Source organism: Patiria miniata, unplaced genomic scaffold, assembly GCF_015706575.1.
Source record: "Patiria miniata isolate m_02_andy unplaced genomic scaffold, ASM1570657v1 HiC_scaffold_20, whole genome shotgun sequence".
Classification (NCBI taxonomy): domain Eukaryota; kingdom Metazoa; phylum Echinodermata; class Asteroidea; order Valvatida; family Asterinidae; genus Patiria; species Patiria miniata.
In genome coordinates this window covers 24,919,294-24,938,801 of record NW_024037059.1, presented here as the reverse complement: position 1 = coordinate 24,938,801, position 19,508 = coordinate 24,919,294, and the positions used below count along the sequence as shown (strand labels likewise).

Genomic DNA, 19,508 nt, shown 5'->3' with positions numbered 1-19,508 from the left:
AAATTAATAAATTACTCGCTCGAACCTGCCCAGGCTTACCAAATTAATAGAAGACTTGATTGCCACAACCGAGGCTTACCAAAGTAATAAAAGACTTGCTCGAGTCTACGGAGGCTATACCCTATTAATAGAAGACTTGCTGGCAACTGCCGAGGCTTAATTACCAAATTAATAAAAGTTTCGCTCGCTACTGCCGAGGTACCAAATTAATAGAAGGCTTGCTTGCACTTGCCGAGGCTTACCAAATTAATAGAAGACTTGATCGCAACTGCCAAGGCTTATTCAATTAATAGAAGACTTGATCGCGACTACCGAGGTTTACCAAAGTAAAAGAAGACTTGCTTGCAACTGCCGACGCTTACCGAATCAATAGTACACTTGATCGCACTTACTGAGGCTTACCAAATTAATAGAAGGATTGATCGCAACTGCCGACGCCTACTGAATTAATAGGAGACTTGATCGCACCTGCCCAGGCTTACCAAATTAATAAAAGACTTGATCGCACCTGCCAAGGCTTACCAAATAAATAGCAGACTTGCTCGCACCTGCTGAGGCTTACCAAATCAATAAAAGACTTGCTCGCAAATACCGAGGCTTACCAAATTAATAGAAGTCTTGATCGCTACTTCGGAGGCTAACCAAATAAATCAAATATTTCGCTACTTCGGAGGCTTACCAAATTAATAAATTACTTGCTTGCACCCGCTGAGGCTTACCAAATTTATATAAGACTTGCTCGCACCTGCCGAGGTTTATCATAAAACACTTGATCGCCACTACCAAGGCTTACCAAATTAATAGAAGTCTTGATCGCTACTTCGGAGGCTAACCAAATAAATCAAATATTTCGCTACTTCGGAGGCTTACCAAATTAATAAATTACTTGCTGGAACCTGCCCAGGCTTACCAAATTAATAGAAGACTTGATCGCACCTGCCGAGGCCTAACAAATTAAAAGAAGACTTGGTCGCATCTGTCGCGGCTTACGTAATTCATAGAAGACTTGATCGCCACTACCGAGCCTTACCAAAGTAACAAAAGACTTCCTCAAGTCTACGGAGGATATACCTTATTAATAGAAGACTTGCAGGCAACTGCCGAGGCTTACCAAATTAATAAAATTTCAGTCTCTTGACCTTCACTAACCACATCAATTCCTTCCACAGAACCATCAAATTCACATCGGAGTTCTCGGCTCACTAAACCCACTTTCTGGATGTCACCGTCCGCAAGCAAGGCAACTCACTAACCACTGACCTGTATTCCAAACCCTTAGACACCCACCAGTACCTCCACTCCTCCAGCTGTCATCCCAGGCACTGCAAAACTGGCATAGCGTTTAGCCAGGCACTCAGACTCAGAAGAATTTGTTCTAATGATTCCGATTTCTCCCGCCATACACAGATACTGAGGAACAACTTGGTGGCCAGGGGTCAAAGCTCTCGCCAAGTTCATCGTGCCATTGCCAGAGCTAAAGCTATCCCCAGAAATCTAGCTCTCACGGGAAAGGCCCCTGATGCCATGGCCAAACCCATGATTCCCTTGGTTACCACAGTTCACCCCAATCTCCCTCCCCTTCGCAAAATCACTAATGACAATCATCATATCCTCCATACTTCAGATCGCTTTGCCAGCGCCATCCCCAACGGCCCCACATTGGCTTACAGGCGTCCTCGAAATCTACGGGACTTGATTGTTCGAGCTGAAGTCCCTTCCTTAGATGCATCCCCTCCCACCCAGCATGGTACTTTCAAGTGCAGTTCCAGATGTGTTGTCTGCCAGATTCATATCCAGGAGTCTGACTCCTTTTCTGGCCACTCTTCTGTCACTACCCACAGAACCATTGGTAACATCACTTGTAACACCTCTAATGTCATATATCTCATTTCTTGCAGGGTCTGTGGAGTGCAGTATGTAGGTGAGACTAAGAATACGCTCAAGAAGCGTTTCTATGCCCACCGGTCAACGGTCAACACCAAGAAACTAGACACCCCTGTTGGTCATCACTTTAACCTGCCTAACCACTCCATTTCTGATATGATTTTGCAGGGCATTGTATCTCTTGGCCATCGCAAGGACTCAGTTCGCCTCAGCAGAGAGAAAGTGTGGATGAATCGTCTTCGAACTATTCAACCACATGGTCTCAACATCCAACTTGGAAATGACTAATCCTTTTCTTCCTCCATTGTCTTCTGTTACAGATAATCCATCTGGTCTTCCTTGTTTGTGTTTACCCATCTTCCCCCATCTTTCATCCCTTTCCACCTCAATACTGTTCCCCCCACATCATCCCTTCACTCTCACACTCTTTTGTCCGTTCCCACTCCCTGTGACCTTTGATCCTTCCCCTTTCTGGTCCCTCCCCTGTTTACACAAGACCCCTTGTGGTTTGCCATCTCCCTTTGTTTCTTTGTTCTCTCATCCACCCTCCCCTGTATCTTTCCACACCTTTCACACCTAATCCTCCTTTTGTGTTTCTTCTTTCAGCCCCATGCACCCCCATGTTAATGTATGTACCTCTGTCATTTCTGTTTTAGCCTCTAAAGAAGAACCTGCTAAGTTCGCAACGTCAGGCCACATTAATTTTAAGATTCAAATTAATAAAAGACTCGCTCGCTACTGCAGAGGTTTACCGAATTAATAGAAGGCTTGCTTGCACCTGCCGAGGCTTACCAAATTAATAAAGGACTTGATCGCAACTGCCAAGGCTTATTGAATTAATAGAAGACTTGATCGCCACTATACCGAGGTTTACCAAAGTAATAGAAGACTTGCTTGCAACTGCCGACGCTTACCGAATCAATAGTAGACTTGATCGCACTTGCTGAGGCTTACCAAATTAATAGAAGACTTGATCGCCACTACCGAGGTTTAACAAGTAAATGGTTTTGACCGCACCCCCCTCCGGAAGAAGCGTAATAACATTCTGCGCCTCATATCCAAAAGACAGAAGGAAGTTGCAGTGGAAGAGGCAGATGCCCTGGCAGACCAAATCACTTCAACCGATGACTGTCGCAAAATGTTTCGTGCCGTGAAGCAGCTTCACTCAACGAAACCCACCCCGCCTATCATTGTCCAAGACACCGAAAGCAACCTCATGGGAACGGACTAAGGCAAAGCAAGAGCCATTAAAGACTGGTTCCAGCAGCAGTTTACCGACCAACAGGACGAACCGCTGCAACCATTTGAGGGCACCCCACCGCCACTCCAGACTCCCATTACAGAGGAGGAAGTCAAGACCGCCATCACCGGTCCAGACGGCATCAACAGCGAGCTCTTCAAGCACTCCAAAAACCTTGTCTCCCGCCCACTGGCCAAAACCATCAACTCATCGTGTGAGCATCACGTGATCATAGAGACACTAGGAGAAGGCACACTAATCACTCTTCCCAAGCCAAAGAAGCCCCCTGGCCCACCAGCCAACCTCCGGCCGATAGCCCTGCTGAACAGCATAAGAAAGATTTTGTCCATCATCACTCTACGCCGCATCAGAGACAAAATCGACTGCTTCACCGGACCATATCAAAGTGGTTTCAAAAGAGGCAGGAGCTGCGCAGACATTGTATGGCACAACGTACGCTGATCTCAGTTGTTATGACAAGGAAATGAGACTTCCACAAGATGGGCATTGACATGTCGCGAGCTTTCGATACTATCAAGCGGAAACGCATCCTAGATGTCCTACTACAAGCAGGCTGCAACGAAGATGAAGTAAGACTAGCAAGATCACTGTTAGCAGGGACGAAGCTCAGGGTCCGTGTAAAAAACGAGCTGTCAGACTTATTTGAGACCTCAATAGGACCCCCCAGGGTGATAGCCTATCACCAGTCCTTTTCACCTGCTACCTTGCTGCTGCACTCTCATCCGTCTGAGAAAGCTCCAACAGGCCCAACCCACCGGTCTCCACTGCCTAGGTCTGCCACTAGAAATGGAGTACGCAGACGATGTTGACTTCCTGGACAAAGCAAAGAAACCCCTGGACCATCTCCAGCCAGTAGCAGCGGAGAAACTAAAAGTCGACAACTTGTTCATGAACGAGACGAAGACAGAGTTTACTCACGTATACCTTGCAGAAGCCACGGAGACAGACTTGCACGGTAAGGATGTCCGCGGCAATGAGAGTTGGCGCAAGAACAAGACCCTAGGCTCCTTACTGTGCAGCACTTCAGACATCACAGCTCACTGCATTCAAGGCAATGTAACATTCCACACGTTACGGAAACTCTGGAGCCGGCGAACCAAGATCCCGCTGAAGGCAAGACTCCGTCTCTACAACGCATACTGCGTATCAATCATGCTCTACAACTGCAACAGCTGGACAGCACCCAAAGTCATGTTTGACAAGCTGGATGCGTGCCACCGCAGACACCTCCGTGTCATCACAGGTCACTGCTGGCCAAAGAGCCTTATCAGCAACCAGGCACTATACGAACTGTGCAATGAAGAACCCTTCTCATCAAAGGTCACAAAGCAAAGATGGTCAATGTTAGGCCATGTCCTACGTATGAACCCTGACACACCCGCTCAGAGGGCCTTAGACTTTGCCGTTACTGGCTCTCAAGCCTACAAACCCAGACGAGGACGGCATTGGCCGAAGACCAATGTGCAGGACTGATTGCGGCTGCGGGATATCAAACCGTCTACCGCAGCTGCAGTACACAGTATATATATGTACATTGCCAGTGTAAACTGTCATATTGTCATCATTACATTCAAATTATTCATCCACACAAATGGAGTACCCTTTACCACGGTATGAATTTTTAAAGCACCATGTACAGCCGTGTGGTTGCGAACACGCAGGCGTGCAGGTTGTTAAGCAAAGCTAATCCGATTAAGTAATTAGACGCTGTAACAGAGCATTGAAATTCGTGAACTACACGAAAAACGTGGCGCTTTTAATGTTGTGTTTCTCAGAAAATATGCTCACTCTGATTGAAATGTTAGATTATAACGGAAGGCGTAATACTAAACTTCATGTCAGTGAAAAAATAAATCGCCGTCATCGATGAAAAAAGTCAATACTGGTAAAGCTGACCTTAGAGTCGGGAACAATTCGTTCGAAAACATCCCCAAATCTATATATCTATATTGATTTGCAGGAATTCCCCAAGTTGATATTTCACGCGTAGTTGGACATATCATGTAAGTGTACTCCGAATTTGAGTTTAATCTGTTGTTGCAAACGCAAGTGTTACACCTTGAACTATCTTCAAGGAAAATTTTGACGAGGAATTTGTGCCAACCAAACCCACGGGCATGCTTTTACAGCCATGTGGTTGCGAAGGGCGGTTTCTTTAAAGGTTACGTAACACTTTATTTTGAATGAAACAACATGTACACAGACACGTTCACGTAGGCGGGCGAAACCTCTGAAACTTAATTTCTCCTGTTTAAGAGACCGTATCTTCATGCAACTTTCAAGGATTATTTCCCTTATAATGGTCCAATTATGAGCTAAAAATCGTTGTGATGTGTCTATTATACTTTTCGTTGAAATTGGAAAAATAGGCCTGGGCTACGTGCATTTTTGAAAGTTGTAACACTGGCGTCTGCAATATCTTTAAATCTTTTCAAGACACGCGAATATTAGTAAGGATCCTATCCATTATGGTGTGTAGTAAAAATGTGTTTAAAAGCCTCCTTCGCAAGTTATTAATTAAAAAGTATCACCCTTTTTGCCGACTTCCAATTGGTCAATGCCAAGAATTGGACCCACGCCAAGTCACGCCAGGTGACCCTAATGAATATGTTAATATGCCCGTTGTTATTGTGCTGCCGGTGAAGCATGAATTTAGGTTTTATGAAATACGGACTCATTGGTGGTATTGCGCATGCTCATGCATAGATAATTAGGAGACGGACCGGTCACGTGAGAGGGTTTAACCATTTAAAGGGGAAAAGAGTCCGATTTTCATACGAGTCCGATTTTCATATGACACCAGGCGAAATTGGCCAACGGCGCTATGAAAACCATGCACGTGGGTTGGGTAGTCAAAAAACTACTCGTCGAGATTTTCCTTGCAGATAGTTCAAGGTGTAACACTAGCGTTTGCAACAACAGATTAAACTGAAATTCAAAATGGTTTGAGTGTTCAACTACTCGTGAAATAACAGCTTGATTAGATTCCTAGAAATTGTGATAAATATATTATTTGGGGAAGTTTTCGAAATATTTCTTCCCGACTTGAAGGTCATCTTTACCAGTAACCAGTATTGACGTTTCGGCATCAATGGCGGCGATTTTTTTTCACTGGCATGAAGTTTAGAATTTCTTCTTCCGTTATAATTTAACATTTTATTCATACTGAGCATACTTTTTGAGAAACACAGCGTTCAAAATGCCATGTTTGGGGGGGGGGTTACGAATTTCGCTGCTCTGTTACAGCGCTTATAAGTACGTCATCGGATTAGCTTTTCCTGACAACCACAGACGCTTCGCCTTCTTAAGCAAAACTCATTTAGCGACGTAGGCGCTTTGGGTGACCTATTTTGGCCCGGCAATACTTACATTGTAATATTTATTAGCGCCATCGGAGTGACTTGGTGTGGGTCTCGGTATTGACGAATTGGAATCAATAACTCGTGAAGGAGACTTTTTACTTCACATCTTAATTTATAGGAACCTAATTTATATATTATTAGGGAGGCTTAAAAAGATTGACAGATATTGTAAACGCCACATATTATAACTTTCAAAAATGCACGTAGCCAGTCCTACATTTCCAATTTCAACGAAACTGAAGTAATGAACCTATCACAACGATTTTTAATACACAGTTGGATCATCATAATGTAAATGAACCCTGGAAGTTGAATGAAGATACGATCTTCTAAACGGTAGAAATCAGTTTTCAAAGATTTCGCCCGCGAACGTCAACATATCTGTGTGCATGTAGTTTTCATTTAAAATACAGTGTTACTTTACCTTTAGAAATCGCCCTTCGCAACCACACGGCTGGGTATTATCGTTCCACACAGGCCTCCGTATAGTAGAATTCGACCTTTGAACAAGGTGCAGCATTGGCCATGTTCATATCATACACACACACTGGTTGAACTTGTATTGCATGGCGTTGGCTGTTACAGACAAACGGAACTATCTGTACGTATCGTACGCATAAAACTGCAAGGCAAGACGGTAAGTGGCGTTATAGGTTAATGGAACAGTCCTGTTGTACGACTGTTCAGACACCAATCCAAGCTGACTTGAATACCATTCTTATCAACGTTCATTTGTTTGTACATGAGAACTCGTTTTTTTGTTTTCAAGTATTTTGAACAAAAAGTGCATTTGTCAAAAGTGATTGTATTCTCATGTTTAAGTTTCAGTTTTTATCAATTACCGCCACAAAATTATTTCATAAATGTTCATCTCTGTACGAGTACACCGAGTTCCACTAGTCCACATGTTTATTTGAGATTTTAGAAGTGAGAGGTCAGTTTCTAGCACGATATTTCTCATTCACGTCATGCTATTTTTCAGTTTCCGTAAATCAAGATGTTAGTATATAGCATTATAAAGGCCTTTCCGAGGGTGATTTTCTGAAGAAAGCAATGAACTAAATGTAATAAAAAAAAAATCCGATTATTAGACGCTATTTTTCATATTCAAGGGGTCAGGACGCTCCAGGCGCGGTTCTACGGGGGGGCTGGGGGGGGGGGCTGTAGCCCCCCCCCCAAATTTTGTCTAGCCCCAAACAAATTCCGTAAAAAAAAAGAAATGCATTAGCAAAAAAAAAGGATTGTGATGTACATGCGAACGGTCTCCCCCTAAAGAAGAAATAGCCGTGACAAGGGTACATTAGTTAACATATTGCAAGGGCGGATCCAGGAGGGGGGGGGGGACCAAAGGGGGCCATGCCCCCCTCCCCCCAAAAAAAACGAAACCATTTTTTTTTATGTGACATCGCAATAAAGGCAGGCAATGAGTACACCACCATCTTTTCCTCAAAAACAATGGGTTAAAGTGGTCAGAAATTGCCTCAGATCGTACCACAGAGCATCTAGAATCCAAAAATTATTAAGCGGGCCCCGAACCACACGCCGTAATTTTTTGGACCCACTTTCTTGGAGGACCAAATTTCTTTTTGGCCCCCCCCCAAAAAAAATTGTGTTCTGGATCCGCCCTTGCTATAGTGTGAATGATTTTAGGATTTTATTGGCGCTGCCCATTGAAAATATGGCACGAGCCCCCCCCCCCCACCCCACCCCCCACCCACCACCCCACCCCACCTATTGATTTTCGGAGGCCTAAGTGTCTGGAAAAAATAACTTGTCAACATTTCAGCACGCCTCCCTGAAAAAAATTCTGGATCCACCGTGCTAGCCCCCCCCCCCCAAAAAAAAAATATTGGTTCTAGAACCGCGCCTGGGACGCTCTAAATATCGCTTGGTATTTCACACAATGCACTGATCCTTTTTAATACTAAACGTGTCCAAAGCTATACAAAAAGCACATCTGATTCGTGAAATGAAATGAAACGAAATGAAAGCCTCCTTATAATATTTACCACCACGGTCACCATAATTTCAAAACAGAATGAGTATTTACATTTCAGCTGTTTTGTGAAAGGCATTTTCTTATGCGTACCTTAAAGGGAGGGGGTATATTATACAAATATTGAGTGGCTGAGAGTAGAATGGGAGAAACATTATCGCAAGGTGAAATCTGGACTTCTCCATTTCATGAGGAGAAGCCAAGTGAACTGGAAATGTCCAGATTTTACAGAGCGATAATATCCCTCCCATTTCACAATTTGAAGCCACTAAATATTTGTTATATATAACTGACATTTAGATCATTGTCATTCCATTTTTGAACCTTATTTCAAATTTTCAATACGAAATTGGGGGAAAATTAATTTATTTCTTCCAAACCATACACCCCTTCACGAAAATGCAGTGGCTCTTTGGAACAATACGCTCTACGCGCAACGCTGAACGCGCACACCAGCAGCATTTTGCACACCAAATATTGCATCATGGAACAGAATGATCCTAGACTAGGCCAAGTCTGGGTTGCGCTCGGTCTGTGCCTATAAAGTAAATCTACTCACAGCGCATCGCATACGTCCTTACAATACGTAACGCGCGCCCTCAAAATAACCCGGCCCCTTTAGGGTTAAAATGTTGAAAGTTGTGTTTTTGAAAAATCAATGCTTTCAAACAAATATTCCTACGTGACGAGACGTGCAAAGCACGCAAGCGCATTACTTGCGCGCCCGGCGTGCAATCTACGAAATGCCCACGCAGTACGCTCTGAATAGCCAGTCAGCGTCACTTACGTCATCATCACGGCCAGGGGTTAGTGTAAGGAACGAAGGAACGCGCACGCGCCCCTGGAGTCGAGGCTGACCATTGATTTCCATATACACAAAGACAGCAACCCAGACTTGGTCAACCTCGTGCCCCGTGAGTACGATCTTGCTGCGCCATGTTGTTTCCCATCATGCCTTGCGCGATCGTAACCCCTGGAATTGTGTGATTTAAATGTGCCAAAATACGGTACATTATAATTAGGGCTGCAGTTTATCCGATTTACGCGCCGATGCCATCTTTAAAATGTTGAAAGTTGTGTTATTGAAGAATCAATGCTTTCAAACATAAGGTTTGGACATTGTGCATTTTAGCAAAAGTTTGTATTACAGATGCGTACCGCTTTCGTCCCAGTACAACCGCAGATACAGGTGTTTTTTTTAGCAAAAAAAAACAGGCTGCCATAATCCATAACGTACAGGCATCGCGCAGTTTTGAATATTTGTACGTGACGTTACGTGCAAAGCACGCGAGCGCATTACTTGCGCGCCCGGCGTGCAATCTTCGAAATGCGCGCGCAGTACGCTGTGAATAGCCATTCAGCGTCATTTACGTCATCATCACAGCCAGGGGTTAGTGTAAGGAACGAGCACGCGCCCCCGGAGTCGAGGCTGAGACTTGGTCAATCTGCCAAGCGTACGCGCTGGTTTGTTCCACGTTTGTACACAGTCTATAGAAATTAATTCTCGATGTGATTGGCTTCTACCGATTTCGGTAGAAGCCAATCATATCACAATATTTCAGGTAATGAGCGTTTTTATTCTTAAAACCGCGCGCAGGTTGTTTTGATATTATTCCTAACACGCAATTAGCCTTGTCTGTGTGTATTCGCGCAGCCAAAGTTTCGCGGAGAACGCACACGCATCCCATGGTGAGGAGTAGAAACAGATACACGCACGCGTACGTTCGAATGCTTTGAAACGGCTCTGGGTACGCACAATACGAAGCGGTATCAATGGATCTCAATATTTTTACAGGTTAAACCCACTGATCTCTATATAAAGACTGGATAGCGGATATGCATACAACATTCACACAGTAGACTTTGCATATTGACCAATTCGCCCCCGGTCTCACGAAGATGGCCGCGTATATACGAACGTTCTACGCGTAAATACGCGCGCGTTGTATCAACAGTTGACGCGCATTTTGGTCACGTACACATATTATGATGTTCTAAAAAGGACACATTTCCGTAGTGATTATTATTTCAAAAACGCCGAAATAAGTGATTTGCGGCATTATAAAAGTAACCACGACGTTAGAAAAATTGTAGTAAACCTTAGTCAGTTGGTCAGTGGTGGTGGCCAAAATATAAGTGAAGTGAACCGCGACATTACAAAAGAAATCACGCTGTCTATAAAGACGGCAACTTGTCCTTTGTAGATCACCAGCCGGTCTCACCAATATGGCGTCAAATTCGTACATTGTGCGGCTCTTTATTAGCTATCCAGTCTTTATATAGAGATCAGTGGTTAAACCCAATAAAAATTCCCTTTTGTTTCGAATAACATTTGAATGTCGTGTTCTTTATAAATTCAATCCAAGAGCAGCTGATCTTAGCATTATCATCCAAATATAATGTGTTTGAAATCTACAGATTAAGTTTACGTTTTTAAAACGTTTGCAGTTGTTATCCAGCCTTCCATACCTACTGAAAATAATAAACGAGTCTTCAAAAATTGGTTACTTTGATTGGTCAAGCGAGGTTGCTGCATATGCATAGAGATGGTGTTGCATATGCATCGATGAATACAGGCGCGTGCACGCGAGGGGGGGGGGGGTGCTGATGGCAGATTGATTAAGTCGGAATTGCAAACTTTTGCACCACATGTATGCACATGCTCTGCAATACATGCACACACATGTACGTTTAATACGCGTGCTGTACAATGTATAAGTATGATAAAGCAGATCAACACTTAGTCAAGAAGAAACTGGCAGATGCATCAAGGGAATACTTCTCTGGAGTCCCAGACGACTCACCAATAGAGGACAACTGGAAATTCTTCATTCAAGCCATCACCGATGCCATGACGCTTATTCCCCATTTTACGGACAAAGGGAAACCTAGCCACCCCTACATCACCCAGAAAATCATCAAAAAGATGAATAAACGAGACAGGTTGTACAAGAAAACAAGAAAAAACATGAACCCAGAAACATGGGTCAGGTACAAATCCAAGCGAAATGAAGTTCAGAGGATGCAGAAAAATGCACATAACATCTATATGAACAGCGTCATAGGAAGCAGCCTCAAAACAGATGGAAAGAAGTTCTGGTCTTTCATAAGGTCACAGAAGAGGGAATCACTTGGAATCCCCACTCTCAGGGTGGCTGATAAAACCTATGCTACAGATATGGAGAAGGCTACAGGCCTTAACGATCAGTTCTCCTCTGTCTTCACCCATGAGAGTGACTCTGATGATCTCCCAGACAAAGGTCCGTCATCCTATATCCCAATAGAGGATCTAACAGTTAGGCAAAGTGGAGTGCTGAAACAGCTGAAACAGCTAAAAACCAACAAGGCTAGTGGTCCTGATAAGATCCCGGCTCGTATGCTCCATGAATACGCAGATGAAATTGCACCCATTCTAACTCACATCTTCCAGCAGTCTTACTCTACTGGTGAGCTACCATCTGATTGGCGTAATGCTCGTGTTGTAGGTATCTACAAGAAGGGCAGCAAGAGTGATCCAGCAAATTATCGCCCTGTTTCCTTGACATGCATATGTTGTAAAATCATGGAGCACATAGTCCTGAGCCACATGGCTAAGTACCTTGCTGCAAATGACATCATCATCGACAACCAACATGGTTTCCGTGAGAAATTGTCGTGCGAAACACAACTCATACAAGCCGTTGATGACTGGGCCTTTAATATCAACAACAAACATCAGACGGACGTCTTGTTTCTAGACTTTAGCAAGGCCTTTGACAGAGTGGCTCATCGCAAGTTGTTGCACAAGCTTGAATACTACGGCATCATAGGCAGAACCAAAGCATAGATCCAAGGTTTCTTGAGTGGTAGGACCCAGCAAGTTGCAGTCAATGGTACCCTGTCTGCACCTGCAGATGTCATATCTGGAGTCCCCCAAGGCTCTGTACTTGGCCCTGTTTCTTTTGTACATCAATGACATCAGTGAAGGTGTTCTGTCAACAATGAGGCTTTTTGCTGATGATAGTGCAATCTACAGGTGCATCAAGTCTCGTAGAGATCTTGAGACTCTCCAAGCGGATCTCCAGGCGGTCTTTGAATGGGCTCAGAGATGGAACATGAGTTTCAACATCACAAAATGCTGCCACCTCTGCATCACCCTGAAGAAGAAAAAGCTTGAACACACCTTTACAATCTCTGGCCAGGCCATCCCGCATGAGAAGAAATGCAAATACCTTGGAGTCACCATCGCTGATAACCTAAGCTGGAACACTCAGGCAGAAGCAGTCAGAGCCAAGGCTTCAAGATCGCTGGGGCTGATCAGACGCACCCTTGGAAAATGCAGCAGGGAGGTCAAGGAGACAGTATGTAACACTCTAGTAAGACCACAACTTGAATTTGCCACAAGTGCATGGAACCCATACACAATCCGCAACATCAGAATAGTTGAGAGTGTCCGCAACATCAGAATAGTTGAGAGTGTCCAACGCCAAGCGGCACGTTTTGTCATGAAGGACTACCACCAGGAATCGAGTGTGTCTGACATGCTGACATCACTGGGATGGGACACCCTACATGACAGACGTCTCCTCCATCAGGTTGAACTCCTCTACAAAATTCAACATGGCCAAGTAAATATAACTACTCCGCCGAACATCGTCCATAGCACACGATCAAGCCGACACAGCCAGACCAATTAACATAACCTCATCTACAGGCAACCACTCACCAGAGTTGACTGCTACCTTCCATGAGCGAATGGAACTTTTTGAGCCCAGGCGTGAATGGATGCAATGACGAATGTCACGTGATGTGAGTTCCACCCATCAAATGACAAGGATCTGTATGTCCGTTATATAAAAGGAAATGAAAGTATCATTTGCATGGCCGTGATCGAACAGTGTGTGCATCAAATATCTGTTGTTAATAAATGAGAGGTCTGCGGTAGTATGTGTGGTTTCTGAGGAGAACCTGTTGGATTAACTCGTCGTTTCGAACAGTATGCTCTGTTCGTCATCAGGAGAATGTACAAAAACAAATACCTGTTGTTGTTAAATAAATGTAACAACTGTAGCGCTGTACACTAAAAAAACAATAATTAAAAAAAAAAGCAAAGATAAAGTCATTAATAATTTAAATAACTATCAGTGCCGGGGATGGCCTGGCGACATGTACAAAGTGCGCTCAACCTATGAGTGTGAGTTTAACCTGTGAAAACAACACAATTGAATCGTGTGCGTTGTTTGCATGATATGAGCATCTTAAAAATGCCCCTAACGAACAGGTGCATTTTTTTGATGGGCCCTGCAAAAATGACGGGCACATTGTAGGGCGATAGCACTGCACACCATGTCTTCGTACGTACATATACGTGAATGGCATGCACGGGCACATGCATTTTGTACTCAACTGAGCAACCATCACTGCACTGTATGTGCCGGGGGGGGGGGGGGTTGACGACATTTTGTGAGTTTAACTTGCGAGTGTGCGTTCACACCGTTGAATAATGTGCGTTGTTTGCACGAGCTGCAGTTCTCAACTGCCCCTTCCGAACACGCACATTTTCGACTGGCCCTGCACTAGTATAGTCTATCTATACTACAATTCAAGGAATCTCTGTCTGTCTGTCCGTCTGTCCGTCTGTCCGTCTGTCTGTCCGCCGATTATCTCCAGAACCGGGCACCGTATGAAGTTGAAAATCGGCGGGTGTATTGCTCGGGGCAACAGAATGTGCAGTGTCGAGTTTGAAGTGGTTTGGACCAGCGGTTGTCGAAAAAGCTGCAAAAAAACCCAGTATTTTCTGAGGCAAACGTGGCAGCTTAGAACATAACACCACGCACTGCGGTTCTTTTCAATTGTTAACGTCATGTATAAGCTAAAGCGCGCGTGCTCAATATGACGCAAACAATGCAAAAAGGACGGACACGCGCACGTGCAGTGGTGTAAGGCGACACATTGTCCAGTACGGGTGAATAGCACTGCATGCCATGTTTTCGTATATACACGGGCACATTATTTTTGCAGTCGACTGAGCGACCATTGTAGGTGGTCGAACTTCAAACTTGGCACAAACTTTGACCTAAGTGTGCGTTCAACCTGTGAAAACAACACCATTGAATCGCGTGCGTTGTTTGCACGAGCAGTTCTCCAAACCTCTGCAAGTATGCAACCTTTACCAGCGGCAAAGCAATTTGCGCTTCCCGAACATGCACATTTTAGACGGGCACTGCACTTGTCCTTACTATAATTCCAGGAATCTCTGTCTGTCCGTCGATTATCTCCAGAACCAGGCACCGTATGAAGTTGAAAATCGGTAGGTGTATTGCTCGGGACACCAGAATGTGCAGTGCCCAGTTTAAAGTTGTTTGGACCAGCGGTTCTCGAAAAAGCTGCAAAAATCAGTATTTTCTGAGGCAAACGTGGCAGTATATAGCTTAGAACATAACACCCGCACGCACTGCCGTTCTTTTCAATTGTTTACGTCATGTTTAAGCTAAAGCGCGCGTGCCCAATATGACGCAAACAATGCAAAAAGGACGGGCACGCGCACGTGCATTGCAGGGCGATACATTGTCCAGTATGGGTGAATACTAATGGATCAATGGGTGAATAGCACTGCACACCATGTTTTCGTCTGTACACGGGCACATTATTTTTGCAGTCGACTGAGCGACCATTGTAGGTGGTCGAACTTCAAACTTGGCAAACATTTTGACGTAAGTGTGCGTTCAACCTGTGAAAACAACACCATTGAATAGCGTGCGTTGTTTGCACGAGCAGTTCTCCAAAACTCTGCAAATATGCAACCTATACCAGCAGGCAAAGCAATTTGCGTTTCCCGAACATGCACATTTTAGACGGGCACTGCACTAGTCTAATTATAATTCCAGGAATCTCTGTCTGTCTGTCTGTCCGTCGATTATCTCCAGAAATGGGCACCATATGAAGTTGAAAATCGGCGGATGTATTTTTCGGGACAACAGAATGTGCAGTGCAAAGTTTAAAGTGGTTTGGACCAGCGGTTCTCGAAAAAGCTGCAAAAAAGCAGTATTTTCGGAGGCAAACGTGGCAGTATATAGCTTAGAACATAACACCCGCACGCGCTGAAGTTCTTTTCAATTGTTTACGTCATGTTTAAGCTAAAGCGCGCGTGCTCAATATGACGCAAACAATGCAAAAAGGACGGGCACGCGCACGTGCATTGCAGGGCGATACATTGTCCAGTATGGATGAATACAATGGGTCAATGGGTGAAAAGCACTGCATACCATGTTTTCGTATGTACACGGGCACATCATTTTTGCAGTCGACTGAGCGACCATTGTAGGTGGTCGAACTTCAAACTTGGCACAAATTTTGACCTAAGTGTGCGTTAAACCTGTGATAACAACACCATTGAATCGCGTGCGTTGTTTGCACGAGCATTTCTCCAAAACTCTGCAAGTATGCAACCTATACCAGCGGCAAAGCAATTTGCGTTTCCCGAACATGCACATTTTAGACGGGCACTGCACTAGTCTTACTATAATTCCAGGAATCTCTGTCTGTCTGTCTGTCCGTCGATTATCTCCAGAACCGGGCACCGTATGAAGTTGAAAATCGGCGGGTATATTTTTCGGGACAACAGAATGTGCAGTGCAAAGTTTGAAGTTGTTTGGACCAGCGGTTCTCGAAAAAGCTGCAAAAAACAGTATTTTCTGAGGTAAACGTGGCAGTATATAGCTTAGAACATAACACCCGCACGCACTGCCGTTCTTTTCAATTGTTTACGTCATGTTTAAGCTAAAGCGCGCGTGCTCAATATGACGCAAACAATGCAAAATGGACGGGCACGCGCACGTGCATTGCAGGGCGATACATTGTCCAGTATGGGTGAATACTAATGGATCAATGGGTGAATAGCACTGCATACCATGTTTCCGAATCTACACGGGCACATTATTTTTGAAGTCGACTGAGCGACCATTGTAGGTGGTCGAACTTCAAACTTGGCACAAACTTTGACGTAAGTGTGCCTTCAACCTGTGAAAACAACACCATTGAATAGCGTGCGTTGTTTGCACGAGCAGTTCTCAAAAACTCTGCAAGAGTATGCAACCTATACCAGCGGCAAAGCAATTTGCGTTTCCCGAACATGCACATTTTAGACGGGCACTGCACTAGTCTATACTACAATTCAAGGAATCTCTGTCTGTCTGTCTGTCTGTCTGTCTGTCGGGCTGTCTGTCTGTCTGTCCGCCGATTATCTCCAGAACCGGGCACCGTATGAAGTTGAAAATCGGCGGGTGTGTTGCTCGGGACAACCGAATGTGCAGTGCCAAGTTTGATGTGGTTTGGACGAGCGGTTCTCGAAAAAGCTGCAAAAAAAGCAGCATTTTCTGAGGCCTAGCGCGCCAGAATATAGCCTAGAACACCACGCACTGCTGTTCTTTTCAATTGTTTACGTCATGTTTGAGCAAGAGCGCGCCTGCTTAATATGACGCAAACAATGCAAAAAAGACACGGGCACATTGTAGGGCGATAGCACTGCACACCATGTCTTCGTACGTGAGTGGCATACACGGGCACATGCATTTTGTAGTCAACTGAGCAACCATCACTGTACTGTATGTAGGCGGTCGACTGAGCAACTCTAATACAATATAATGGTGTCGCCCTACAACTACGCCCTACAGTTGTAGGGCGATACCATATTGTCCAGTAGGGGTAAATATCAGTGCCGGGGGGTGACGACATTTTGTGCGTTTAACTTGCGAGTGTGCGTTCACACCATTGAATAATGTGCGTTATTTGCACGAGCTGCAGTTCTCAACTGCCCCTTCCGCACATTTTCGACTGGCCCTGCACTAGTATCTATACTACAATTCAAGGAATCTCTGTCTGTCTGTCCGTCCGTCTGTCTGTCTGTCTGTCCGCCGATTATCTCCTGAACCGGGCACCGTATGGAGTTGAAAATCGGCTGCATTGCTCGGGACAACAGAATGTGCAGTGTCGAGTTTGAAGTGATTTGGACCAGCGGTTGTCGAAAAAGCTGCAAAAAAGCAGTATTTTCTGAGGCCTAGCGCGCCAGAATATAGCCTAGAACCCGGCGCGCACTGATGTATTTTTCAATTGTTTACGTCATGTTTGAACAAGAGCGCGCGTGCTTAATATACGACGCAACAATGGAAACGGGACGGGCACATCATGAGGTTCTTTTCAATTGTTAACGTCATGTTCGAGCTAAAGCGCGCGTGCTCAATATGACGCAAACAGTGCAAAAAGGACGGGCACATTGTAGGGCGATAGCGCTGCACACCATGTCTTCGTACGTACATGTACATATACGTGAGTGGCATGCACGGGCACATGCATTTTGTAGTCAACTGAGCAACCATCACTACACGGTATGTAGGCGACCGGTCGACTGAGCAACTCTAATACAATATGGTATCGCCCTACAACTACGCCCTACAGTTGTAGGGCGATACCATATTGTCCAGTAGGGGTAAATATCAGTGCCAGGGGGGTGACGACATTTTGTGCGTTTAACTTGCGAGTGTGCGTTCACACCATTGAATAATGTGCGTTGTTTGCACAAGCTGCAGTTCTCAACTGCCCCTTCCGAACACGCACATTTTCGACAGGCCCCGCACTAGTATACTATAATTCAAGGAATCTCTGTCTGTCTGTCTGTCCGTCTGTCTGTCTGTCCGCCGATTATCTCCAGAACCGGGCACCGTATGAAGTTGAAAATCGGCGGGTGCGTTGCTCGGGACAGCAGAATGTGCAGTGCCGAGTTTGAAGTGGTTTGGACGAGCGGTTCTCGAAAAAGCTGCAAAAAAGCAGTATTTTCTGAAGCCTAGCGTGGCAGTACAGCTTAGAACATAACACCACGCACTGTCGTTCTTTTCAATTGTTTACGTCATGTTAAGCTAAAGCGCGCGTGCTCAATATGACGCCAACAATGCAAAAAAGACTCGGGCACCGTGACGCGCCGTAACTTTATTGCACACGCACGGGCATTGTAGGGCGATACTATTGTCCAGTATGGGTGAATGTATAGCATTGCGTACCATGTTACCGTTTGTACACCTACGTGGTGGCTGCACGGGCACATTATTTTTGCAGTCGACTGAGCGACTTTACTGCAGGACGAGTGTGCGTTCAACCTGTGAAAACAACACCAATGAATCGCGTCCGTTGTTTGCACGAGCAGTTCTCAAAAACTGCAAGCATGCAACCAATACCTGCGGCAGGCAATTTGCGCTTCCCAAACAAGCACATTTTAGACAGCAAAAAAGCGGTATTTTCGGAGGCAAACGTGGCAGCTTAGAACATAGCACCACGCACTGCCGTTCTTTTTAAATGTTTACGTCATGTTTAAGCTAAAGCGCGCGTGCTTAATATGACGCAACAATGCAAAAAGGACAGGCACGCGCACGTGCATTCTAGGGCGATACCATCAACCTTAACAATCAACCTTAAGGCAATCAACCTTAACCAGTACCAGCGGTCAAGCAAGTTGCCCCTCCCGAATAGGCACATTTTCAACTTGCCCCTCCCGAACAGGCAAATTTTCAACTGGCCCTGCACTAGTCTATGCTACAATTCAAGGAATCTCTGTCTGTCCGTCTGTCTGTCTGTCCGTCGATTATCTCCTGAACCGGGCACCGTATGGAGTTGAAAATCGGCGGGTGCATTGCTCCGGATAGCAGAATGTGCAGTGCCAAGTTTGAAGTAGTTTGGACCAGCGGTTGTCGAAACAGCTGCAAAAAAGCAGTATTTTCTGAGGCAAACGTGGCAGAATATAGCCTAGAACATAACACCACGCACTGCCGTTCTTTTCAATTGTTTACGTCATGTTTGAGCTAAAGCGCGCGGGCTTAATATGACGCAACAATGGAAAAAAAGGACGGGCACATCATGGGGTTCTTTTCAATTGTTTACGTCATGTTCGAGCTAAAGCGCGCGTGCTTCATATGACGCAAGCAGTGCAAAAAGGACGGGCACATTGTAGGGCGATAGCACGTACATTTACGTGAGTGGC

The 19,508-nt window shown here is 45.0% G+C and overlaps 1 protein-coding gene across 1 annotated transcript; it reads left to right on the top strand.

Annotated features, from left to right (window-relative positions):
• Nucleotides 1-3,931: 3,931 nt before the first annotated feature.
• LOC119727930 lies at nt 3,932-4,618 on the top strand. The gene has a single exon (XM_038200009.1). The coding sequence runs from the start codon at nt 3,932-3,934 to the stop codon at nt 4,616-4,618; it is 687 nt and encodes a 228-aa protein (XP_038055937.1).
• The last annotated feature ends 14,890 nt before the right edge of the window (nt 4,619-19,508 follow it).

What these genes read in the sequence shown, in the direction of transcription:
- LOC119727930 (XM_038200009.1), top strand. Translation starts at nt 3,932, where the DNA reads ATGGAGTACGCAGACGATGTTGACTTCCTGGACAAAGCAAAGAAACCC.